Source organism: Charadrius vociferus, unplaced genomic scaffold, assembly GCF_000708025.1.
Source record: "Charadrius vociferus isolate BGI_N301 unplaced genomic scaffold, ASM70802v2 scaffold312, whole genome shotgun sequence".
NCBI classification, from domain to species: domain Eukaryota; kingdom Metazoa; phylum Chordata; class Aves; order Charadriiformes; family Charadriidae; genus Charadrius; species Charadrius vociferus.
The window spans coordinates 153,961-181,724 of NW_009647214.1; the positions used below are offsets into that span (position 1 = coordinate 153,961).

The 27,764-nt window shown below is 37.2% G+C and overlaps 1 protein-coding gene across 1 annotated transcript in view; it reads left to right on the forward strand.

The window, feature by feature from the left end:
• SUPT3H (suppressor of Ty 3 homolog (S. cerevisiae)) overlaps positions 1 to 27,764 on the forward strand; it is a gene marked incomplete at its 5' end in the record, with an annotated part of 89,010 nt that overhangs the window by 20,790 nt on the left and 40,456 nt on the right. The window contains 2 exons of the mRNA XM_009895915.1: positions 26,226 to 26,312; positions 27,504 to 27,594. Coding sequence (XP_009894217.1) covers positions 26,226 to 26,312; positions 27,504 to 27,594 — 178 coding nt within the window. The remainder of the gene's footprint in view (positions 1 to 26,225; positions 26,313 to 27,503; positions 27,595 to 27,764) is intronic.

Sequence of the window (27,764 nt, forward strand, 5' to 3'; positions counted from 1 at the left end):
ACTAAAAATAATAAGGTAAATCTTTTCCTTTTATTAAAATTAGTATAATATTAATTTTATAGTTAAAGTACATTTAACTGTTTCCCTACTTGGCACTAGAATTTAATGCTGCTGACATCACTATGTATTTTACATGCCACTGAGAAATAATTGTTCATTTATTGATGCAGTATGCTACAATAAGCACATTTTAGGCACAGTCAAAATAAAAACATTAGATTGAAATGCAATTTCTTATGTAAAAGTGTGGCATTTATTAAATGCTAAAGGAGAGACTTGCCAGCTAAATGTGTAACGTTTCTGACCATTAAATATATTATGTGAAATAGTTATATAGAATATATAAAATTATTGTAGTACTGCCCACTTAGGTATTATGTTGATTTATGAATTCAGTCAGAGTCCCTAGTAAATACCAAGATTGGTGATTCTAGGTCAGTATTTATTAGGCTGGTAAATTTTATGGAGAGGAAGGATTTGTGCATCCCAGAACTGATGGAGAAAGGTGTTATTTATGTAGTTAGAGTGAGAATGCAATTGTAATTTCACAGCTGAGCTGAAAAAGGTTATGTACTTTCTTCATATTCTAAATTACTTTCTAAAGTAGCTTATAAACCCATGCGTATTACAATAGTAAATATTATTTAAAGATCTAAGAGGCTAATGCTCAAGATTTACTGTTCAATATCAGAAGCAGAAACTTCTCACCTTTCCAAAGTTATGTGCAACATACTGACTCAGATGCACGTATCAAAACAGAGAGAGGCAAACATTATTCTCTGGGAAAATATTTTGAAATTTAGCAAGTGTTTTGAAAATGATTATCATTATTGTTTATTGTAAGTGTTCTAAGATTGTGAAAATGAAGTGTTGCTCATAAATACCACGCAGGCTGAATGGCCAAGGGCACTTCTCATCTCTAACAGGCAGACTCCTACCCAAAGCAGTTTCATCCAGTTTGAGAACTTGGTTTTATTATGTTTTTACCAAAGTACATAAAAACTGCAAGTGAAGCAAACAGTATGCTATGTATATACAGTTATTTTTATTCAAGGAGACTGGATCAGCACAAAAACATTTTTAAGAACAGCATAACATGAACAGTTTCCATTTCATCAATTAGTGGCCTTATCCATACTGAGAAGTGTCTGGTATCTTATCTGCGTGCTGAAAAGGCAACGAGGTGTTTTATCATTTGAAAAATAAGAAGACGTGTTGCACCATGCTAGTGAGATTTACGGAGTTTATCTTCCTATCCTGCTTGGGAATGTTTCAGCACTGATAATATAGCTCATTAAGGGTCTGAGAAAAAATAATGCCCTTTTTTAACCGTTATCTCAAGACAAAATGTCTTATGATCATTTCTTTTGCTCACTGAGAGCTTAATATTTTTGCCTGTGTTATTGCATGAGGTGTTTGGACTTGACTGATCTCGTAGCACGTACACAGGCACACTCACACTACATAAACAATTATACATGCAACCAGCCAGAAAAATCAATACAGGCGGAAAACACAAAACCCATGCAAACAAAACCAGCAGCATTGGCCTCATTCTGTTTCCCTCTTTGGCTGATCAGGATGAAACATGTATACACATATACATATGTAAATATGTACATCTTTATATACATGTATAAACACTGTAGATCCCTCCAGCAGCTTGGCTTATGTGGTCTCATAATTTTGGAAGATTACTGAAGTACTAACAGGAATGCAAGCAGGTAATTATTTTTAAAAAATAGAATTGGCAAAGTTGCGGTGAGACAGTTATCGCATCTCAAGACCGATATTGTCCCAGATTCCTGTCCCGTGAAGGTTTAGAAGGATGGATTTTGGGGGTAGGTGGGTAAAAGCAATTTTCAGTAGGTTTGGAACTAAATCAATTCACCAACTGTGCGTCTCTGCTGTGTAAATGATATTCCCCCGTCACATACTGAACTGGATGATTACTTCATGGGTGGTTTTATGGCCAAACCCAGCAGCCTGGGGCTCCTGTGCCTTTATCACAAACTGTACTACATGAAGTGCAAAGCTGCAAAGTTTACTTGACAGTTTGAAGCCGAAGTAATTTACTTGACCGAGACCTTAATGCAACTCCTTACAGTCCATCAGCATCATTTGAACAGAAGGGATGTGCTTTAGAGCAGGGGATCGGCGGCGTGTGCCAGAAGGGGCTCCAAACTAAATGCTAGATGAAGAATTGCTGTTACTGAGTTTGCTTACTTTGTGATTGCAAGTGCGTTGGGGATACTGGACGAACTGTTTAAGAATGTTGGAACACCTGCGTATGGCACAGCACCTTTATTTTAACAACCCTATAGGTGCTCATACAGCAAATTATCACCCCAATGAATTCCCTTCATTTTGAGCTGAGTCTTTGCCAAACAAAAGACTCCGCTGATAGAAAGCTGGCTGAGGCACAATTGATTTTGGATTGTAACCGTGAATTTAACAGCATGGGTCAATGAATGCTTTTTTTTTTTTTTTTCTTTAAGAAAAAAAAATGCCACAGTTACAGACCTGTTAAAGCTGAATTAATTTAAGCACAAATTTTGTTTATCAGATCTTTTAGAACTAGACTGGGACATGTCCATGATGATTTGAAAAAGACTGTGCTCATTGTCACACTAAAAATAATATTAAAATATTAATGTCTTGTTTATGCACATGACTTTCATATAATGCTTGACCTGTGGAGGGGTTGGCTTATTTCTTTCTTCATGGGGCGTTTTTATCTGTCTGTCCCTGAGCTGTATGCCAGCTATATCACAGATAAATTGGACCGAGTAGTCTAGAATCATTGCTCAATGTGTTTTTCAAAGAAAGCATCACTTATAAATCATGGCTGCTAATTAAAATGAATAATGCTTTTAATTAAAAATAAAATCTGTGCAGGCCCCAACAGCGTGAAGATATTACACATATGGCATGCTTCACCAACACTGTAAGTTTTTTTGCACCTTCTTTTTCTGTCATGAACTTTCCCATTAAGTTCTCTCTCCTTCCCATTATCGCTGTTCATTATGTCTGGTTTCATTGACAGTCTGATCTCTCAAGGTTCTTGACTGAGTGTTGGCTGATGGAAAGACATCATTGTTTTTTATCTCAAAATGCTGCATGAAAAGATAAATTTCTCAGACTGAAAATTCTTAAGGTAGGGGTTTATTGCTTTATTTGTCCTTGGAAGATATATATCTTTGTAACAATTGAATTCTTATAAAAGAGCCACCAACAAAACTATTTGAGCTATAATGGGAGGGTGGAGACAACTCGCCTGCCTATTGAAGTGCATCTTTCATCATCAGAACAATAGCCAGTTCTTTTCCCTTGTCAACTGACCATCTTTTTTCCTTCTATTCATTAGCTGAGATCTTGAACAATTCCGTCCTTGGCCTTCTGCTGCCTGTTCTGATAATCCCTCAGGATACTCAGGGTAGGATGACAAATCACAAGAAAAGACGTTCTGATTTTTGTTCCTCTGCTGATGTGACGGAGCTGTGTCTCTTATGTATGGAGACAGAACCAATTTCCTGAGTTTTGCACTGGGCTTCATTATTTATTGATTGTGTAAGTGCAGGCAAATTACCCAGCGCCTCTGAGTTGCATTTGTCTCTATAGAGAGAGGAATACTTCTGTCTTTAAAACCACAAATAGAATGTATATAAGTATAGAATGTATATAAGTATAGAATGTATATAATCAATTAAGCATCCAGGTAGGAGGAGACACCTAGAAGGTCTCTCCCACCAGTCTTTTCATATGTATGTGCCACTCAGATGGCTTCTCAGGAGGACAGAAGGGGAGACATTGAGAACATAAAAAAAACCAACCCACACATTCCCTTTTCATTTAGTATGCCCAGTGCTACATACAGCTGCCAGGGAGAGCTTTTAGGAGAAAGGATTGTAGGGGAAATTCTGTTCGACTTCCAGCCCTCTGGTTGCTGTGGGTGGAAACTTTGTAGATTTTGCTTCTGAATTCCAAACAATTATCCACTGGCATGTGCAAACGCAGTTTTTTCATAACGCAAATCAACCACATCTGGTGGCTGATTTTTCTCAGGTATTGCAAAACTCTTTTTGTGAGGGCAACATTTTATTCAGCAGAATAAAGATGTTTATAATTCTTAAAAAATGAATGCATAAGTTTTTAATGTTTACCAAAACTACTCTTTTTTTCCTTAAACAATGCCAGTAAAGTAGTGAGCTATTTCGGCTCCACTTTATCTCAAGTGTTTTAAAGGAATCAAAATTATAAAAAGCACATCAGGCCCATGCTTAACTGCAGACATCCTTACCTCCATAGCCTGTAATTTTAACAGATGACAGATAATCCTTTCCGGGCCATCAATTCAATGATTCATCATTCACATCTCTGCAACTAGAGGTGGCAAAGATCTGGAGGTAATAAAATTGAAGGTGGCAGTAATTTCCAACAACCCAAGGAAGGTTTTGAGAACTTTCCAACCCACTTCGGTAAGTGTAGGGATTCGGGAAATGTGTATCTATGTGTGTCATTTATTTTTGAGTACCAGATTTGCTGAATGTGCATTTAATGACTCTTGGTGGGAAAAGATGATGCAGAAAAACATCAGATGTGACTGAACGTGTGTACGTTCCGTATATATGGCATTGCATTCGCAGCAAAAACTTATATTTTCCTTTCTTCTAGGCCTGACTTATGAACCTTATCAGACAAGATATTGCATTACCTGTAGTGTCTGCATTCAGGTATTTTTGACTAAACAGACTGTAGGCAAATTATTTCTTTTCTGTGAATACCCCAAGAGAAATGAATTCATCCATGTTTCCACTGGAACTTAGTGATCATCAGGCCTAAAGCATATGGTACAACATTTCCAGAACAGTAATTATTATAAGGCTTTCCAGTATCTGAAGGGTGCCTACAAGAAAGCTGGAGAGGGACTTTTTACAAGGGCGTGTAGTGATAGGACAAGGAGGAATGGCTTCAAACTGGAAGAGGGGAGATTTACATTAGATATCAGGAAGAAATTTTTCACTATGAGGGCAGTGAGACACTGGCCCAGGTTGCCCAGAGAAGCTATGGCTGCTCCATCCCTGGAGGTGTTCAAGGCCAGGTTGGATGGGGCTTGGAGCAACCTGGTCTGGTGGGAGGTGTCCCTGCCCATGGCAGGGGGGTTGGAACTCAATGATCTTTAAGGTCCCTTTCAAACTAAACCATTCTATGATTGCAAAGACGTCCTGTATTTGAATGAGACTGAAATATTTTGAAGTTTTCTTTGAAATACAGAAGACAGCATTCTCTGCACTAGGGTTTAGTGGTGTGCATAGTTGCCTGGTGTACACAGGAGGTTGATACTCAAGTTTCTGCCCAGTTCAGACAAGGGAGTTTAACTCCAGCTTTCTCCCTCCTAGATGAGATCCAAGAAAGCCTGATTCTCGTTTTTTCCTGGGTGAACCATTTCACTTTTTGTGAAGAATTAAGTGCCTTTCAGCCAAGTAGAGGGACAGGGACCATGTCTCTATCCCACCAGAGTTTGGTTGTTCATATATGATATATTTTTAAAAAAGGGAAAAAAAAAAAGAAAAAAAAAAAAAAAGGCTTGTTCGCTGATAAAATAAATCATGGAACTCTTGATACAAAGAGGAGTGAGAACAATTGCCCATGCTTCATAGTTGGGTTTTGACATTCAGTAGTGATGGCTGCTGTCAGTCTCTGGTGTGTGTATTTCCTCTGAAAGTTTTGGAGAATCGGTATTTTCAAAACAAAATGTGTTTTGCCAGAAAATTAGTATCAAATTCAACTTATGCTTCATTTGGCCTTTCTGGCTTCATTTTCCCTATTCATTATGCCCCACACTCAGTTGCTGATCTGCTCCAGTTTGGCAGTTGTGCACTCCCATGGAAAAGCTCTTGGGTTTTGCAGTTTTCCAGAATATCGTGAGCCCAACTGTAAACAGATATTGCTACGATACATACACTTATGTATAAGTAGTTCTCCCATTCTTTATGAATTCATCACAGCCTTGCATTTTGCTTTACGGGCCTTTTTCTTCAAGTGCACTGGAGAGAGATCTCTGTGAATTGAAGATGGTTGAGAAGAGAATTGGTAATGCTAAAGCATTAGGAAAATGTCTAGTCCTGAATGGATTAAGAGATGGAGGTGCTTGAACCCACTCACTGTGTGATTAAAAGAGTTAGGCGTTACTTTACTAAGAAATACAGCTACTTCTCTGATAGAACCTATTTTCATGCATGCATGTCTCTGACTAGTCTTTTAAAGCTCAAAATCCCAAGAATGGTGTGAGAGCTTTTCCTATTTTCTTGCCTTACTCTTTCCACCAGTGGGCAAAAGTGGTATATGTCATTTTTCAGAGTGCCATATTTCACACTTCAGTTTAATTTGGCTGATAATGATTTGTTAAGCAAATGTAAGTATGTAGAGCACATGTTGGCTCTCACACATAAAGTGTTCAGTCACTTCAGCAGTTCCTTTAAAATCCCACTCCTGCCTTATAAAAGCTGCAGGTGCAAAACAGTTTCCCTCTGTACTAGCTCAAACAGAAGATAAAGGTAATATGCAATTTTATATTCAGTATAACTCTTTGGCAAGTATAACGTTGTAAGAAGGGGATGGGATTGGTAGTTTCCATCAGAAATACATGTTCTAATGAATGGGCTTACTCTTACCCTGTGAACTGTTAAAGGACAACTGATCATGATGTGTACCAAGTCTGTGACAATTAGTAAGCATTAGCAGTGGAAAATATGGCTCCTCTTCTTGCGTTTGGAGGGAAGAGCTATTTTTGAGACTTTTCTGATCTCCGGTCCCCTAGCTATGAAGCAATTCTTCTCACAGAGGTTACATCATTTCTAAATCTTGTTTTAAAGTGGAGGGTATTTTTTTCAACCTAAGGAGAAACACCATATTCTTCTAATCTTCCTCTCCCTCCGCTATGTAATTCAATGGATCTTTCAACAACATTTTCTTACTTTCTTTGGGCATCCCACAAATTTCTGTTCTTATCCTATTTCCTTTTCATCAGCAGGCTCTCTAGCCTCATCTGCTTTCAAGGATTCAGTATCATCTTAACACTGGTGTTTTGAATATTTCTCTCTCCACTCTCGACTCGTCTGTGTTTACCCAGGACTGCATTTTGGCACGTTGCCCTAAGAAGTACTTTTTCATCCACTGAAATTCAGGAAGGACAAACCAAGCTCCTTATCTTTCCTCCCTTACTCTCTGAGGGTTGATTAACGCTATAATGTTCCCTGGGACCTCCTGTGTATTTTTTTTCTTTGTATCTTCATTCTGGGCCATACTTAAATCTTACCACTTTTTCAACATAATATTTTAGATAGTTAATCTGCATGTCCATAGTGCCAAAACGATCATCTGCTTCCCTGTTGGTTATGAAGGAGTCATTCCTCTTTATATTTTTTTGGAGTGGTATTTGACCATTTTGTAGTTCAAGGAGAATATTAGTGTCGTGATCGAAATCATACTGGCTACTTTGAGCTCAACAGTATTTAGCATTTACTCTGCATCTATTTTCTAGCCTCTTAAGAAAAGCAGTAGAAAAGGAGAAAGTGACGTTTTAGAAGAAAAGGTTTTAAATTGGATTAATTGCTTTGCTTGCTTATTTCTAACTAAATTGAATATGAGTTAGTTTTTTGTGATGATTCTTCACTGAAGATTTACTTTTTTCAAAACTCATATTGTTTGAGTACATAAAAAACCCGTAAGCCTTTGGAAGTAAGAAATTTATTTTCATCTTGGCTAACTTGAAAATGACCAACTGCATTTTTCTCACATACTCAAACCAAAACATTTTTCTTAACTGAAATTGGGCATAGAACATGGCAAAATAAAAGCTAATTACAGAAAAATGAGAATAAGTGAGAAAGGGATTTATACTGAAATTTGCTTTCAAAAACGTATCAGTACATTTTGAAAGGTAAAGAGTTTTAGAATATTAAAATAGATATAAAAACATGAAAGGATGTTCAAATTAATCTGTCATATGAATCCAGTCACACATAGCTGTGGGGTTTTTTTTTGTATTTTCTCTAAAAAGCAGGAGTATGGAACGATTTTGAATAGAGATCATGTTTTACTAGAGAGCATTGGTGCTACTGGAAGAGATACGTGGAGGAAATAGGAGAAAATTTTAAGAATACTGTAAAACACAGATGACCTTTTGAAAATTAATATCTGCGTTTTGTGGAAACTGTACTAGAAACTTGAAGAGCAAGAGGTGAGATGCCAGCGCAGTCCCATTTCCCACACTTCCTCGCCAACGACCTCAACCCTGGCTTAGGCTCCAGCGGTAATGAGCGCTATGCTCGTCTTTTCTGGAGCACAGTTTGCCACTGATGTCAACTTGCAGCAAACTATGGACAGGGTATTTCGTGAAGTGGATGGCAGCTCAAGATCAGGTGCTGGTTTAGTTTAGTACTTTGGATCAGGTTCGAATTGTGATCCCAGCAGCGAAAGGGAAGTGCGCGACTCAGTTTTCCCTTAATCTTATTCATTATTGAAATGACTACTGGTGTGGGGGCTGGGAACATGGGTAGGAAAGAAAAGAGGGTAGAAAGATAAAAATAGTTAGAAAGGGGAGTGCTCTGATTACCCATTCCTCCATCAAAATGAACACTGTTTAGGTGATTTTCCGTGACAGAGGGGTAATCTGTGGCACAATATTATTCTGGTTTAGGTGGATGGAGAGAATGGCACACTTGAAATTGCAACATGGAATTATCAAATATCTGTTTCATCACGCTGCTGGCAACCACCACTATTACAAATAGTGAGCTTGCACTAAAGCACAATCTATTGATCAGAATTCCGAATTAATACCTACATAAAATAATGGTGCAGAAAATAAATATGAACTGGAAAACCATCAGAGGAAATCACTTCAGGGTTTAGCTCTGCTGAGACCAAGGGGATCCACTTTCAACTAGGTAAGCATGAGTTCCAGTGCACTGCTGGACTGCAGGAAACTCCTTCTGACTTCACTGTACAGCCTGAAAGTGAAAGTAATATTTATAGGCTTACCTCAATATTTGTCATTTACATATTGGAAGAAGGAGTAAAAGGAAGTTTTGAGAATGAATAATATTTAAATTCTAGGACTCATGTATGCATAACTGTACTGAAGCCAGAAATGCCATTGTATGCACTAAATGGATAAAGCACACTGATAGTAGAAGCTGCTTATTAATATTTAGATGAGGAATTTTCACTTTATGTTAAGATAGTATTACTAATGTAATTGGTTCCACTGCTTTAGTCTGTAGTTGACATAATAGAATACTATTTATACTTAATTAAAACCCCCTTTCATTATAAGAAACTATCAGCAAAAGTACATTGATCTTTTAAGGATACCGATCCACTGAAATTAGGCTAGATTTTCAAACTAGGGACTATTTCATCCTATGTCTGGATATAATGCATGTCAAAAGAATTTTCTGTTATTGCTAAAATACTCAACTTGGTGTTTGGGCGAAATGTCATCCATTAAAAAATCATTCAGCCTTGCTTTGATTTTGTTGAATATAGTCTTCAAGAGAATAAATGCAGATTCACTAAGCAACCTGATGTACATCTTAAACCAGTGTCATGGTGGATGATGCATTTCCCAGAGACACAGGACATGGGAATTCCATTGGTGATTCTCTCTTTGCTTGCATTGGCTGTGCAAGCCTGAACTTCTATAGCTGACTGAATGTTAAAGAAATGGTTAAAGAAATGATTCTCTCTTTGTTCGCATTGGCTGTGCAAGCCTGAACATCTACAGCTGACTGAAGGTTAAAGAAATGGGAAGCACCCAGATGCGTGTTTCTATGAGTTGTGAGATAATTATGGGAAATCAGCATATCATGTTATCTTTTTTATATCTAGTTTCTGACATTAAATGTCATTTAACAAAACGTTCAGGGCTCATCAACTGACTATACATTAGATGCCACTACACTTACCAGTAGGACAACAAAAGGTGGACATCACAGAGTGCTTTAAAGAATTATTTGCACAGATTGCCATCATACCGATTAGGCTGAAGATGATTGAAGAGAGATATCTGAAATATGGTTTGTCTTTGAAGGCAAGTAGCAGATAAAAGTTGTAAGAATTCTCCAGTGGGTCATACTCAGGAGGCGGTCAGGTACTGGAATGATGAACCAGAATCAGTAGAATGTAAAGTGACCTTAGATTAATTAATTTTTATTTCTGTGTCTCAGATATTATATTAGAAAAATGGGGATAATGTTACTGAGTTTCCTTGTAAAATACTCTGAGACTATTAGAAGAGGGCAGTATAGTATATGCGTTTTGTGGTGGTGTCTCTTCATTTACAACCTGAAATTTGTCCTGGAGTGGGGGACGTCAGTCTCAATTCCATTGTCCTTGCCCCCAGTTTCGCTGCAAGTGTCTGTAAAAAGCAGAAACACTCTCTGTGGTGCTGCCTTCTTGTGAGACGAATGTCCTCTTTCATTCATTAGCTGATATACTGCAGTTTATTACATCTGTGAGGTATGAAGGGAAATATATCTAAAGAGAATCTAAAAACCTCAAAAACCTTAAGTTTATTAACAATAGTAACTCTGGACTATAAATCGCTGTTTACGTGAATCCATTAAAAAGGCCTCGATTCTGGAGCTATTCTGTAAAAGGTTGTGTTGGGTCTTTAGGATTTATCTGATAGGGCTTTAAGAAAGCAAATCTTGACTAGATGAAATTATAAAGTTAACTGTGAGGCATGAGCTCAACCACTCTGCATTTTATTATTAGTTGCAGTATGCGGCTCAGTAGATGGAGCAGAGATACTCACATCTGTAATGAATAACTATTTTTTTTTTCTACATGAAGCTCAAACCTATATTAGCCCAGCCTATTTATCTGAATGAGCCGAGGCTGCAAATAATTAAGGAATCTACTCTGGGAATACTTACACCATCATAGAAGCTGATTTTCATTCAAGTTGTATCAAAAGAAACCCCAATAACCTTGCTCAACTCGTTTTACACACAACTGCCATTCATCAGCACAGACTACTTGCTGCGAATCAACCCGTTATTTTTATATATTTATTTGTTCTTAGTGAAGGAGTCGGCAAATTTCATCTTGTCCTACGTCTTGTTCAGCGCGCAGTGGGACGGCTGATCTGAAGGATCAGACCTTGTTTCTTCTCCTCCGTATTAGCAGTGCTGTTGCAGGCTTTTCTTGTGACTGAGAGGCACTGGGGAGGTGCCTACAGCCCACCCGCTTCCCAAGCTGATGGTTGTAGCAGCAGCTCAACGATGTGGTGAGGTTTGTCTCACCTCCGCCTGTGTTTTCTGCCTTTTGCAGAGTCCTCAGGACTGGCTTTCTGCACTTCCACTTTGTCGACACGCTGGTTTTGATTGACACGCTGGTTTTGATAAGAATTTTAATTTTGGTGGAGTAGTAGATAGGGGACCCTATTCAAAATGGGGGTGGGGGAGGTGACTGTTGTGCTGGAACCTGTACGAACAGAAGTAAACAATTCCCTTTATAAAAACCTCTGTAAGAATATATGAAACACAGAGGGTAAGGAAATAGTCAAACCCCTGCAGACATCTAGTCCAACCCACTCAAAGGAGGACTGTCATGAGATCTGGTCAGCCATGGCTGACCCAGGCTTTGGAAGCTCCACAGAGGAATTTTTGAGATCCTCTCCTGCTTACCTGCTGCAGTGCTGCTCTGTCCTTCCCACGAGAAAGGTTTCCCTAACATCCTACTCCATCCTTCCAAATTGTGATTTCTGGCTGTCGCCCCTCATTATATCGTCCGATACTACCAAGAATAATTTGGATCCGTCATCTTTCTAATTGCTCTTCAAGTATTTGTAGGCAGCAGCCTATAATTATTTGATCCCTTTAGCTTCCCAAAACTTAGCTGGTTTATTTGAATATTAATGCCAGCAGACGTTCAGTTATGTTTGCAGTTCATTCACATTGGAGATATCCAGTGCTGATGACTGGAGCACAGTAAAATCTTTGAGTTTTACTTCCATTCAGTACATCAGACTGTCAGGTTGGACGGGGCTCTGAGCAACCTGATGTAGTTGCAGATGTCCGTGCTCATTGCAAAGGGTTGGACTAGATGACCTTTAAAGGTCCCTTCCAACCCAAACTGTTCTATGATTCTATGATTCAATAATTAGAAATAATTTCTTCCCATATACCTCTTCCATGAGTTGTCGTACCTTTGTCCCATGCTCAAAATCTCAGTTCTTCTCAACCCCCAGTGAAAATTATTCTCCTGTTTTGGAACCACATTTAGATTTTCCATCTATTTCATTCTGCACAGATTATCTTTCTTCATACCGTTTTAAGTCTGAAGCCTCCTTTGCTTTGCTTCTTAATTTGACTTCTAAAGCTAATTAAGCTTTATTTTTCGCAGTTCTTTATTCCTGTATTTCTTGGCTTCTAATGGTATGGCTTTACTGCGTACTGCAGATCCCATTCCACTTCAGAAAGCCACCGTCTGAAAAATGTTTTTTGTGAATGTACAGATTTAATTTTATAATATTGGAGGTCCAGGTTCTGAACTGCAAACTAGTGACTGTGTTGACATTGTTTATGCTCCTGTCTCTTAGCTTTATATTAAAATGACATACTATTTGTAAAGCTTTATGGAGGTTTGCAGGTTTTTAGTTTAAATGTTTACTTGGGTTTTGGTTTAAATGTCACTGAGAATTATGATTATATATGAGATAAGGCTGGCCCACTTACTCTAAATTAGAAGAGAAATATATCGGGCACAGTTTTTATGGTTTGCGTGTTTGCTAAATCACCTCCACGTATCACAGCTTTAGGCGCTCGGAAATATTTATAGTTTTTGCTTAGGAGCGCGTACAAGTTCAGTACAAAAAACTTAAGGTAAAGCTCAGAAGAGGTTTGGTTGGTTTTTGTTTGGGTTTTTTTTTATATTTCTGCATTACTCTGCAGATGTTTCCTATTTTATTAGAGAACTGTTAGCAGTGAAGGAGTGCTGTTAGTTGCTTGGGGAGGGAGGCAAACTGAAGAATTTTTTCGCCTGGTCCTGTCTTTGCCCATGTGCAGGGAGCTGTTCCGTGCCTTGGTTTGTAAAATGGATGTAGAATATCACTGTCATACGAACAAAAATGTAAAATTCACATAGGTAACCTAGCTTTTCCACACTAAAGAAATCAGCCTCAAAAGCAACCCAAAAAGGGATTGATCTATATTAATGGAAATTTTTTTTATTGTTGTTAGTAATCTTATCCCCTACTCTCCTGACCTGTTCAGTCCCTTCAATAATCAGTGTTCCTTCTTAAATCTTACCCAGCCTTGCATCTTTTCTTCATGCACTCTACATTTCACTTGGGATCATCTCTTTTCATGTCTTTTAGACATGAAAAGATGTCCACTTGTCTTCCTCCTTCCTTTTAGAAAGTCTTTTAGAAAAGTATCATCCACTCTGTCATTCTGAGATCAGAGATTTTTTTCTGTCATCATGATATTTGTATTGATTTTACTTATGTTGTTTTCACTCCTTTTTGTTAAATATAGTTACTAGTTTGTGACTGATATTTGAGTTCCCTTTCTTATAAATACATGGTAAAAAGGGCAGTGTTCCATTGTTTTTGAGGAATGAAGGTACATTTGCATTTATGTTTTGATGCTTTTTTGTTGTGGTTTTTTTTTGGGGGGGGGGTTGTTAGTTTCATCAATTGCACTTTAGCAATTGCACTTTAGTCTTAGTCTTCCCTCTGTTTCCAGAAACATTACAGAGAATATCTCTAATAGAGAGCCATGTACCCTTTTGCAGACCCTTCAGACTACATGCTCATACAGAAATATCAGGGTCTTTACTCAAAGAAATCTCTGCTACTGTTTTTTAGGAGCTAAATGATCTGAATCCTGGTGATTATGCTAAGGCTCAGCCTTTACCATGGTCAGAGTCACTGTGCTCAGATGCTAATATACAGCATCGTTCTCCTGGAGAAAATCATTCTTTCCATCCTTGCTTTTTTGCCCCAAGCCCCTCCTCTTGACGATTTTGGCAGTGTTTCAGTGTCTCTTGAACTCAGACCTGTAGTGCCGACACTTCGTGGATCTCAAAGGATAAAGGTAAAGGCTGGAAACACTAGTTTTCCTCCTTCCCACTGGCATCATTGCCTTTATCTTCTTCTGATTCCTCTGGTACCAGTAATGGATATCCTGGCCTTGTGCTCAGCCTTGGTAACTTAACATATGAGCAGTTTTAGTGGAGCTGAATTTAATTATAAGATTGTACAGTTGAAATCTCAAAATAGAGATCTCCTCAGGGCAGGGTAAGTTATTTGTCTTCTCCTAATGGATATATATAGGTCCACAGCTTGTACTTGTCGCCCACTTCCACAGATTTTTGCAAAAGACCAAGTGCTTCTGTCCCTTGACATGCAACTCTTGTTTCCTCTGTTTTATCAGGCTTCTTGCTCCAGTCAGTTTTTTGCATTGGCTCTGGACTGACTATCTGCCAAAGCCTTTTTGGTTCATAACCATTTTGAGAATGTGCAAGTTTTAATTGTGAAGCATTGGTAGGTAAAATATTAAAAAATTCACTAAATTCGACCAAATGTCCTCACAGCCAGCTGAAGTCTGATGTTAGCCAATAATTTGTATTTCAAGAGAAGAATAAGAAATATGCCATGTATGATGAGATTCGTGACATATTTTCTTGGTTTCCTACATTCAACGGGTGAAGTCTGGGTTCTCTACATACATAGGGACAAGTAACCTCCTAACATGTTCCATTGAAGATCAGACCTCTTTAAAAAACGTAAGAATCATGGAGTTCTGCGAGACACCACATGGCTGAAAGGCTTTATTTTATGACTCCTTTCATAGACTGTGTTAGAAGTTTAGAAGTAAACCATGGATCAAATACTAGGAGGACACCGTGAAAATCTTTGATCTAGAAAATTTCTGCAAACAGCTTTTTCTATGCTGTTTCCTTTATTCCTCTCAAAACCTCTCTGTGTCTTTCCTCAAAAAACGTCATGGCTTATACTCACCCCCTTCATGTCATCCATCCTGCAGTCTTGAGAGGTCAGTTCCAGTCTCTGATGGGCTGAGGAAATCCATCTCTGTTGCCTCCAAGGGAGCTTTTTCAAAGAAATGCTTTCTCCCATAGTGCCCTTAGGCTTAGGAGTAGCTTTCCTGAAAATCTTCAAAGATATATTCCATTGTTGTTCAAATTATCTGTGAAATGCCCTCATATTTTAGTGTGTTCTAGTTTTGAGAAAAGATTGTATTTCCATGAAAGGTTGTTTCAGAGCATCTCGACGTAAGTCAATGTGAATTTAAATTATATAAAAGATCACAGCATTTGCATGTTCATATCCCAGTTCTTGGACTCCATAGCAATTGCCAAGTTATCTATTCCAACGTTTTAGAATTCAGCCTATCTTTTCGTTATAGCTTAAAGCCCTCCCATTTTTTTTATGCCAAGAACATACTTAAGAAATAAAATGCTTTAACTTTTCCAACAGTTGCATTCAATTTGAAGGATCTAGTAAACATTACTGAAGCACAGCTAAGGGAAATCCCTTATGGCTAATAAAAGTTTGGTAGTAATAGCAGACAAATTTTGAAGTTTTCATAATAGATTATCTAAACATCTCCAATGCAAAGCATAAAACAAAGCAGGCCCAGAAGCTATTGTATAGTTTTTAAACTATCTTCAGATTCTGCAGAGAATCTAAATGCATGTAATAATGTTCACACTATTGACGTTCTGGCAGAAATGTTGCTATGTTTTTCCCCTATTGTTACCGACATTTCTGTTAAGAATTTCAGAGTACGTCTTATGGGGTTTTTATGTTAGCAAGAAGATCTTCCTACCTCCCAGTAGTTCGATTTTAACCATTTGCACAATTTCAGTACATTAAAACTGTCTTTTAGCGAGAGGAAGTGTAGTAATTTATCCTTACAGGGATGTTGTGACTCAAACACTCCCTTCTCTTCCTGTTGCTTGATCCAATGTAATTAAATAATAGATTTCATTTCATAACTTTGCAGTAGCAATAAAGAGGAAATTATGTTCAGAAGGCATGTTTATTTTTTTTTCCCCAGCCTTTTCATGGCTTAAAAGTGATTCTTTCTCTTCGTGCTAAAGTAATGTGAAACTTATGTCCTTGGGAAATGAATGTTAATTAAGAATGAACATTAAATAAGAGTTAGGAAATCAGTGCCTTTTTTCAGGCACAAATATCTGTTGTTCAGATTTTACATTTATGCTCCTTCATGTTGCTTTCTTTTTTTTCTCTGAGCAAGAGCTCCCTCCTTTTTTCTGTCTTTCATCTTCCCAAGAGAACATATGTCATGTTCCTGCTATCATCTATACAATTTACCTTGTATTTTTTGAAGCTCTGAGAATTATAATTCATATAAATAAAAAAGAAAATGCAGCAAACCAACACATACATACAAAAATTTGAACTTCCTTTCCTCTTACTTTTGCATGAAAATGGATCTACCTTGGACCGGGATTATTGCTTTCATAAGTTTCCCTCTGTGTTTATTTTTAGCTTGGATTAGAAGATTCTTGGAAGAAAGGTGCTATAGATTTAGGATTTTGAAGCCATTTTGAAATGAACTGGAGAGAGATTTCCTGATAGAAGAGAAGAATTTCATAGTAGTTCCTATTTTATTACACATTCTGGTTATACCTTGTCCCCATTGACGAGTGATTTTCCCTAAGATTAAAGATGACTGAACAGACTGAGAGTTTCTGTAATGTCATAATGTACACTCCATGCATATATTGTGGTTGAAAAAGCGTTAAAACTAAATGTTTTTCACTTCTTCTCTTTTTTTTCTATTCTTGTTTCCTCATTCTATTGATAATTTGGGTACATCTTGCAAGATGACACTTCCCTGTCTGTCAAAATTCTGCAGGCGGTACAATTTACCTTATGCCCAGACACCCGTATCGTCTGTCTGCCGTCCAAAACCATTTAAACCAGTAGTCATTAACAGGTATTCTGTGGCTCACTGTTTAATCTGAGCGATCCTGTAGCATTTAGCTGTAGTCACCATGTAAATTGAGAAGCTCCTACTTGGTCGACATGTGCATTTGAGCAGATGGCAATAAAAAGTTAGGAGAAAGACCACTGTGAATGATTTAAGGTGAAATATTTTATCTTATAAATTCTTCTACCACTAGCTCTGTATTTCCAAGTATGAACATAATTCAGGGCTGTGAATAATTTTAGAGCTTTCTAATGGAAAATATTTCCATTTTGTATTTTTAATTGAACCTTTTTTTTCTCCTTCTGTCTCCTAGTTGAAATTTTCAAAGCAAAGTCTTGCCTATGTCCTTTGAGGGATGTAATTTTTTTAAGTATGTTTCTGTCCTTCATTTTGAAGTGTTTAAAGGGATTTTTTTTAATGACTTTGGGATCAGTTCATCCAGAGAATCAAGGTCTTGTCTTCTCTATGTTCAGTGCGCTGATGGGTACCTGCTCTTCAAAATAATACTTCCTTTGCAGTTCTTTCATTAGTCTGAGGCGTGCTCTAAAAGCACTTTATCTCTGTGCATTGAATAGGTAAATATATGTCTTATTTTCCCTATGGCAAATGGTGAAGTCTGATTCCAATTTGCTGTCATATGGAAAGGAAGAGTATTTATTTAGTGTTCTGGTGAAACTAATATAAAGCAATGATTATTCTCCTGTGCGAGCAACGTAAGGATGCTCTGTAGCAATTAGAGAAAGAAGCCTGTTTATATTAGGTGGTCTCTTAATCAACAGAGAACAGGCTTTTTTTCGGCTCGTAGCATTGGAAACTGCGTAACAATAATCCTGAATGGTGGTTTCTTCTGGGATTTGAAACCAAAGGACAGGAAGCTGTGGTATAATGTAAACCTCTGCTGGTTTGCGTGCCATAGTAATATTGGAGAAAGAAAAGAAATAGAAATAATTGATGGAGAGGAATAAATCTCAGTTAATAGACTAAATATTCAAAAATAATATTATCTTCTGTTCTTAAAAAGGGTAAATTCTAATTGCCTTTTTTGTTTTACTAAAGGAATGTGAAGGGATTTATTGCTGAAAAGATTGCACATTTTTATTTTTTCAAAGTAACTTTTAGTACCAAAGAGGCATTCAAAGGTGTAACTTAGATGGAAATAATAGCTACAGTTGAGATTCTCAACTTGGAATAGCTATAGCAAGATTCCTGTAAAAAGGAAATGGTCATTGTGAAAGTTTGAATACAAACTTAGTTAGTTTTATTATGATTTCCTCCAAAACACTATCATTTATTTAGTTTAGATGCAGGGAAAATTTGCTACCAGTGATTTACAGTGGGTTGGCACCATTTACCTCAGTGTCTAGAATATCCAGACAATCCTAGAACATGGACAGTCTATACAGGACCTCTGTGCTCCTCTTCTTCACAAACAGATATGTGTTTGCAGAGATTGGAGCGCGTTTGGCCGTGAGAGTTTTTCAGTTTCATATTGGCTAATGAATCTTTCATGTCTACAGAGTTCACACTTCACAAAGCTTTGTTCACGGTCTCTTGCTCGTTCTGGAGAACACTATTCCATCGTTTCCCCTTCGATGATATTTGTCAAGCTTATTTTTTTCTCCCCTGTAACAATAATAACTAGAGTAGAAGTTTCCAAGTTTGTTTTCTTGCCTGCTGTAAATCATCACTGGCAGTGGGAGAGAGCATCAGCCGTGGCCATCTCCAGCACTACACCAAATCTTCAATTAACAAAGTCCGTGTGGCCGTCAAATTATCTGACCATATTAAAACTGAATTCAATGAGTCTGAATACTTTTCTGCATTTAGAGACTTTATAGTTTTAATGTTCTTGGTATAATTTCACTTCAGTCAGTATTGCCTGCTATAAGAGTCAAGCGTGCAATAGGGTTTCTTTTGTTTTATGGACAGTAGAAGAACTACAGGTATAAAATGTTGGCCCAAATTGTTGATTTTGGAATCAGAAGTAAAAGAAGGAAAAACCAGGAAAAAGTCATGCCTGAATCTTAAGTTGAAATGTAGTTATTGTTCATAAATGCGTTAAATTCTTTTCCCCGTGTGACAGAAAATGAAACAAGCTCTAATTTAAGAAGCTGAGCTTGAATTATTTATAAAGAAGAGATTAAAAAAAAAAGAAACTTTGATTTAAAGCTCTTCTTTTGCAAAATAGCAGTATTAATTTAGCTATTTACTTGGAAATGTATTTTCCGTATTTAATATAATTTTTAAAAATCACACCATCTCCAATAGATGCAAATCTTCACTTTCAGGAGCAGAGCCTGGCCTATTGGGCTTTAAAAATAAGTTACCATTTTTGTAATAACTGTGCCTGTTTATATTTTAAACCAGAATGGTTGCGAGTATCAACAAATGTAGGGCTCAGCTATGATTATGCCTGCTAAAAATAAAAAAAAATATAGAGCACGAGATAGTAAACAAGTATAGACCTTTCCTTAATCCCAGTTAGTGGTGGGATTGGTGATCTCCTTCCTACTGAACTGCAGGAGTTACTACACCGTATTTAAGGAGCTGAACAAACATGCAGAATCCGTTGTGAAAATTGCATTATTCCACACATGAGAAAAGGGTTTCACCTATTTTTTCCCCTCCCTTCTCCTGTGGAGCAACATTTAAGTCTCTTAGATATTGGTAAAGAGTGGAGTAACGAGGCCCATATGTCTTCATCATCGTCCTGGGCGGGTGACACAGAGTATGTTCAACAACTTTGTTGATAATACTGAATTGGGGGGTGGATGACAACTGGGAGAGCTTCATTCCAGTGGGAGCTTGATAAACTTGAGGATCAGATAGACATAAATGTGGTAAATGCCCACATCTGTGGCAGAATAACCCCATGAATAACTGCTCTCTGGGAATCTACTGCTCCGAGATGAATTGTAGGGTAAGGTCTGAAGATGCCATGGGTGGCTAGGCCTGTTCTGATCAAGTATTTATCCTTTTTTTTTTTTTTTTAAAGAAAGGTTATGTGCTTTAACTTAGAATTGTTTAGTTCCATTTTATGACAGTGGTTAGTAGAAAGCCTTCCCCTTCCAGCTGCAGAGATGTCCAGTAGGGTGAAACTATGGGTACACCATAGGTGAGCTCCAGGAGCGCAGTGCATTTTATTCTTAGCCCATTCCATTACACAGGCTGAGTCCATATGGTTTTCTAAAAGCTATGTACATTTTTTGGAATTTTTTTTTTCTTGTATGTTTAGAAGAATCTTCTTTGTAGCATGAAGAATATCAGCTCAAGCAAGCTGCAGGGTGTTCTGCTCTTGCTATTTTCTCTCCCTATAAGTAGGCACCTTCTTTTGTTGCATTTATTCTATTTGGATTATACTGCGTTGCTAAAAAACAAAAATGAAAACCAAAAAAACCTTACAATCTTTTCTGTAATCAAAAGATGTATATGGGTTGTCAGTAGAATGAAGAGAGGCGGTGATGTCCAAAATTATATTAAATGTTCCATTTAAGCAAATGGGAATAATAACAAAATATCTCTTCTTCATCATTCTAAGCTGTAGGGGTCTTCAATACCAGGTTACAATATGGTTAAAAATGTGCAGGCTGAGATGTGGGGCTGTTTATTGGAGTTCGTAGGACTGGCTTTCACACAATTTCCATCTGAAGGCAGCTGAGGACAGGGCTGTTTTCTCCCATACATGTTAGAACAGTCTGACTTCTTGAATTTACATCAACTGCTTGTCACCTCTGATGTCAAAACTGTCGTTGACTATTGGACCTGTAGACATAGTCTTTATGCTTTCGAAGGGAAGGTGTCCTTATGTAACCTGCTTATTGCTAGAGATACTTTTAGGATAATTCTTCTCCAGCTACTAGTAACTGGCTGAAGACTGTCTGTATCCAGATCCAGCTCTTCGGACTGGCTGAGCTGTGGGAACCAAAAGCTGTTGCCACCTGCTAGAAGTCAAGCTGAAGCAGTCGATCTGGCTTCAGGCACTAAAGAATAAGGTTTTTTTTCAGAAACATATATAAAAAGTTACTCACTTGAAAACAAGTTCTCATTAAATGCCAGGGACTGTAGGGTGTGAACTCATGTTTTCTTATTCTCATGATCTGTACAGAATGAAATTCACTATATGTCAAGCAATAAAGTGCTGCTCTTATCGCTCTCTACAACTACTTGAAAGGAGGTGGTGGGGAGGGGGAGGTTGGTCTCTTCTCCCGGGTAACAAGTGATTGGACAAGAGGAAACCACCTCAAGTTGCACCAGGGGTGGTTTAGATTGGATACGAAGAAAAATTTCTTCACCGAGAGGATTGTCAAGCATTGGAACAGGCTGCCCAGGGAAGTGGTGGAGTCACACCTGGAGGTATTTAAAAGACGGGTAGACGGGGTGCTGATGGTTTAGTGGTGGACTTGGCAGTGTTATGTTTGTGGTTGGACTTGACGATCTTAAAGGTCTTTTCCAACCAACATCAAAATGGGACGCAGAGCTTTATCTTCTCAAGGTCACACGTGATCACCTGGTGTTACTTTAAATGGTCTTCAGTAAGAAAATATTAGATTTGAAAACAGATACCTAATAAGAAGAAAATTAATTGTCTTTTAATCTGCAGATTAAAGTTTTTTGGTTTTGACAGCTTGTGACAATTTAGTCATGCTGTTTAACCCTTGTGTGGTCATCCTAAATCATTACCTATTAGAATGCTCTAATGGACTCCATGATGTAATTACCCTCTCAGGAGGTGCTGACTGTGTAAAGCACATCCCTATGGTGACTTGTGAAAACAAATTCAGTATTTTTGCTCTGTATGTTAGGATTAGAAGCTCAGGTGTCAGCATTAATAGCATGTGAGAAATTACATGGAACGATTTAAGTGAAAAACAGTTTAACTGCCTTCAAAAAAGTATTGGGATGCTCTGTTTAGAATAACTTTATGGCGCTATATCTACATTCAGAATGTTCTATTGGTATTTTTATAGTTGCATGCTTTTGATCTAGAAAAGATGAAAAAATAGGACATTTTTATGTATATTTAATAACAAAACAACCTTCCTTCCTCAGAAAAAAATTCAGCCAGGTGAACTATGATCTAATTTTCCTCTATAATCAAAACAAAATCACAGCTCCTGAAGCATTATTCTTGGCTCCCAGCAGTTTCAAGGCATGCAAACATTACCATTTCGACTCTGTCCTGCCGTTTCACTGGAAGGATTATGTCACAACATAGTATGTTTGTTTTCCCGCTTTTTGTCTGTTTGTCCATCAAGACTTTTTTGTCGAAGAAGTATCGGTGATTGTTGACTTTGGAGGTGGTGGAAGAAAAAATAATTATGAAAAAAAAAAAAAAGCAGACAGTGCCATTGAAGTAACTGTGCTTCTGTCACAGGAGAATGAATACTCCTTTCAACAAATCTATAATTTGCAGAAGTTGCAAAAAGAAAATAGCCGTAAGGTGACCGTTAACAAACTTCAGTTCATCCTGCCAAGAAAGTTAACTTCATAAAATCATTAAACCAGTGATTACATTTTAAAATATTATTCCCCAGCCATTTCTTCTTAGACTTTAAAATATAGTTACTGTACATACTACCTTCTTTGTAATGTGAAAAATTGTAAAATAAACTTATTTTTCATAAACTCCTAATTATTAACAGAGCTATTTGCGCACCTATAGTTAAAGTCATTTCAACACTTCCGTTATTTAAACTTCACTTTTAGGGGTTCATAATTTGGCTGTAATAAAAAATTTATTCAGACTCTGAGGTCTCAAATATTTTTTGCTGGTATTAGGATATTCAGTCTGTTTTTTCTTTAAAAAGCTAAGTTGTTTGGATTGTTTGCTGTTCTTCAAGATGATCCCAAAGTGTTTTGTAATGTGGACTAAATAATTTTAATGATTTAAAAAAATCAGGAAAAGACAGTGAGTATGTTGGAACCGCTCCTCCCCCAACTTCTGTGACTAGCACTGGATATCAGAGGCTCGGAGAAGGGAGATGGTGGCAAATTCTTGCCGTATCTCCAATGTTGCCATATAGTAGCCTCATATATGATAAGCTATTGCGGTATTTATATCACGCCTATGATCTGGAGTCGCAGGCAGCAGACCTGCTGCTCACAAAGTGAAAACTCCCTGTGCTTCCACTGCAGCGAAAGGTGAAAGACCTCCCGACTTCAAGGTTGCGTAGCTGAAAATTGCTTTTCTAGAATGACAAATGCTCGGGTGCTCGGAGATGGATCGTTTCTTGGGTATGGCTTCCTGAAGTCCCCCTTCATCACGTAATGCGGCCGCAGTAATGACTCAACAAGGCCTTGAGCTCCGGAAATTAAGGAGTCGGGGCTTATTGCATATTAATGGCAACTCTGGGACAGTCAAATAAGACAGTTTGTTATAATACTAATTATAGCGAGGCACTCGTGTTGTGGTTTGAATGAGTCAATTATATGTGTGTTAAAACTATAAATACATCTTCCCCCCCAAACCTCAGCTGTGCGGTACGTAATTTTTTTTTAATTGCTTGGATACATATTTACCTGAGCATATCCTGGTTTCCCAGGTAAATATGTGTACCAATGCAGAACTCATTATGGTCTGTTTGGATAAATAATCCATATTTTATAACCGTACAGGAAGTAATTATTTTCGTATTTTGCTTTCTTTAAGCCAAAGAAATTAAATGCTGTGTGTTCATTCCTTAAAATAAAATAGATGCAAAAGTCGAGGCAATATGAGAATAAAGTTTTCATTGTTTTGGTAGAAACTGAGAATATTATTCCAGATTTTGATCTTGCGTTTAGCCTAGAATAACTCCATTAAACTAAACAGTATTATTCAGGCTTTACTTAGATGCAAATGGGACGCGAATTTGGCCTCTCCTTACTCTCCCTTACTTCATCAGGAGGTTCCTGTAAGCAGCTTGCGCACAATCTTTGCTTTAGATGATGTTGTCATGTGTTCATCATTTGGAAAAATAAGGTATTTCAGCTACATGCAGAAATTAACATGTCTGAATGTTACGGTGAAAAAAAATTCATGTCTTATAGAATCACAGAATGGTTTGGGTTGGAAGGGACTTCCAAGATTGTCATTAAGGTTCTGTGTGTGTTAGGGAACTAGAGCATACTTTCGCGTTGGATATTTCTGCCATTGTTTTATATGATATTTGGAAAAGCTGTGTTGTGTTATCGCCATGCTAAGGTCAGGCTTTGTAACACTTTTAAGCTTAGTGGGGCCAAAGACAGCCTTGGCATAAATCCATTAACTGCAATAGATTTACACCAGAGATGAATATTGGCTCGTTCTTGGTTAAATTTATTTTTATCCAGCTCTTTATATTTTATGTTAGAAATATAAGTAGCTTGTGTGCCCTCAAACTAATCAGAATAAGAAACAGTTTCGCTTACGCCAAAAAATAGAACTATCGTTTTTCACATTCTTACATTTTTCAAGTAAGATTATATTACTGTGACTTCTGAATTCCTGAAATCTCTCTGGTCTTTGTGATTGCAAGGGCCAAGAGAGGGTTTCGAGGGGAAAATCTGAAACTCTTCGCGCAGTATGTTTTGTGTTGTGCATACGAGATACAGTTAACGTTTTGTATGCATGTGATTAGTGTGGAAAAAAATTAATGCAGTCCAGTATTATGATTTATGGACTGAATCTTTTGCCCACTGAACACTTGCCAAAAGGAAAATCTCCCTCCCCACCCCCGTCCCCCCCCGCCCGTCCTTTGGATATTAGAAACAGCTACTGTTTTTGTTGATCTTTTTAACTTCTGAATAGGCCTATTTCAAGTCATAGCAGCATGGGAGCTCAGATTAATAATATACTTATTCAGCCAGTGATACTGAGTGAAACCATTGCTGGTGTGAGTATGAAGGATAGGATTTCTTTAAATTATTTTCAGGTGCATTAATGCATTTCTGAAAGAAGAATATAGATATATTTGAAAATAAATTAAAATTCTGTTTATCGATTGTGTTACAGGTGTGTATGAGTTTTAATATCAAGACTTTTTCAGGCGTCTCTCCTTTTGATAACGTTTGTACTGTGCTTACTGTCAGTCCGTCTGTCACATTGTTAACAAGGATGAGGGCAAAGAAATTATGATTAAATCTTGCCTTTTGGACAATGTTTTTGAATTTAGAGGATAAGGTGTATTCCATGCTGTGAAGCATCCTTTCTATCCCACCTACTCTACCGCATCATCTTAAGCCAGAACCAAATAGCCTTTGGTGAGGTGAAAGGAGCAAATCCTGTAGACTTCTCTTCTGCCTTTGGGTTGAACCTCCTTAGCCCTGTAGTTTGATAATCTTGTCCTGGTTTCGATATAATCTATTTGTGCATAAAGTAGCTCAATTTCCTGGACATATTGAAGGTGAATCCAAGGCTGACATGCTTAATCCCTTACCAACAGATTTTTGTTCTTTGCAGCCCAGTTTGAGGTGTTTGGGGTCTTTAGAGGTATTGTTGCGACGGAGGTGGGGACAGTTCTTTGCTTCACGCTCCTTTGGCCACCCCTTATCGATTTTTGTGGTGTTCGTTGTGCAATCCTATCTTTATCTCTTCCATATCTGAATGGCCTGTTTTTTTCGAATTGCTTTATTAATAGGGTCAAAACTTAGTCAGGTTTTTCCAGTTATGTTATTAATAGAGTCAGTGTTTCCTATCAATCAATTTTGTTTCTCTCAAGTGAAAAAAGAATATGCCTAAAAAGGTTCTTCATGTGGGTCCGGTTTCTACTAATGATAAGTCAAGTAAGGGTAGAGTTTCTTTCAAAAAATACTTAGGTAAGCTGTTTAAAATTAATATTTGTTATTCTAAAAATTGTGAGAGGGATCAGCCACCCTTCCACAGTTGCAGATAAAGTGCTATGGCAAGAATTTGGCATTTTTACATTGCCTGAGAGAATTATATGTTCATTTTCTGGGCTAATGTGGTGCAAGGAAAGAAAAAAAGGGATGTAGCACTTTTTAAAAGCAATCATTTTAAATATAAACAAAAAAGCTTTTGCTTGAGATTTCTCAAAAGTCTTTCAGTCTTTTCCTAAAATTGTTATTCACTTCTTGGCTAGCAAGAACCGAGTGAGTGACACCTTTGAGAGTCCCTGCTTGTGTTTGAGCGCATAGCTTGTATTTTGCTGCGCACAACCATGCAAAATATTATATGAACTTATTTAAAACAAACCCTAGTGAATAAATGTTTTAACACAGAAACAGCCATCCTAATTTATTAATTTATTTTAGTTGCAGCAAGCAGCTGAAGTTTCTCAGCTGCGAGGAGCTCGAGTCATCTCTGCCGAAGATCTCCTGTTCTTAATGCGCAAAGATAAGGTACAGTAATGAAACAGAATTTTCTTACTTTACGTAATAAGCTGCTTATCGTGTTTTAAAGTGTTTGCTTAACCTATGTGAAAGGAGCCCATCATCATGAATAGCTTTATTTAAAAGTATAGCTGCTCTGCATTTGTATTGTGCACCGTACAATAATTGCATAACATTTTAACTAATTCTCATTTTTTCTGGTCACTTCAATTATAAATAGATTTTTTCACTAGCTTTAGGGTAGGTACTGTACCTCAGAGCTCAAAGCAATTCCTTAATAAAACTATAAATATTGATCCTTATCCTTTTATTAAAAATCAGTCATTCTAATTGTATCCTAGTTATGCAGGGTGTAGATGTGACATTTGATAATGTGACCATTACATTTTTGTCATCTAGGCTGTCAGTAAATCCTGTCATGATTTTTCCTTTATAATATTTTTCTGCATTTTATCTCACTAAATTCTCCAAATTTAGGGATGGTCTTGCTTTCTCTGGATAATAATTAGAGCAGGTCATTAATTTAAAAAAAAAAACAACAAACGATTTTCCATATGAAGATTAAATTTATTTTCTTTCTTCAAATTTCAGAATTATGAAGATACTACCAACTATTTTTATGAATAGTATTTACTCTTCCTTTCTCTTCTTTTCTTCCTTAGTTCCCCCTTTTCCCACCCCTTTTTCTCTCCCCTCTGTTTTCTTTCCTCAGTTGATAGGTGAAACCTAATGACCAAAACCATATCAAAATTAAAAAACACTAAAACGTGAAAACCAATTGCAGTTTCTTTATCTGATATGGTCCATAAGGCTATACTGAACACAGTGATCAACATGGATGTCAAAGTTCATGAAAACCTGCATTTGTAGGTTTGAATTTCCAAACTAAGCAAAGATTTTGGAGTTCCTTAAAGCCTGATTTCCGAATTTCTGCTTTCTGAAAGTTAAACCCATTTCTGTCTCACAGTTGGCAAGCAAAGTACCAAGGAGCTCAAATAAATAATATTTAATGTGGAATTGCTACTGACCTCGATGTACTTTCTATGTATGGATTTTCTGCAGAATCAAAAATTATGAACATTTTAAAAATTATATTTACAGAGTAAAGTATTACACATTTCTATGGGTTTGTGTTATAAAGTCTAAATAAAAAATGACTATATAATACTTATTAATATAAATGTGGTTTTTTTCTCTTAGAAGAAGCTTAGAAGGCTACTTAAATACATGTTTTTTCGAGACTACAAGTCTAAAATTGTCAAAGGAATAGAAGAAGATGACCTCCTTGAAGGTAGAAAAAATGAATTTCTTAATTTGGGGGAGGCTTGATATTTTATAAATGCGCTGAACAGCTCAAAGCAAAATATTACTGGTTTACTTAATAGTTAAAGACACAAAAATTATTGTCTTCAGAGTAATTTGGTTTAAATCTCTTCTTTTCCATTTGAAATACTTCAAAAG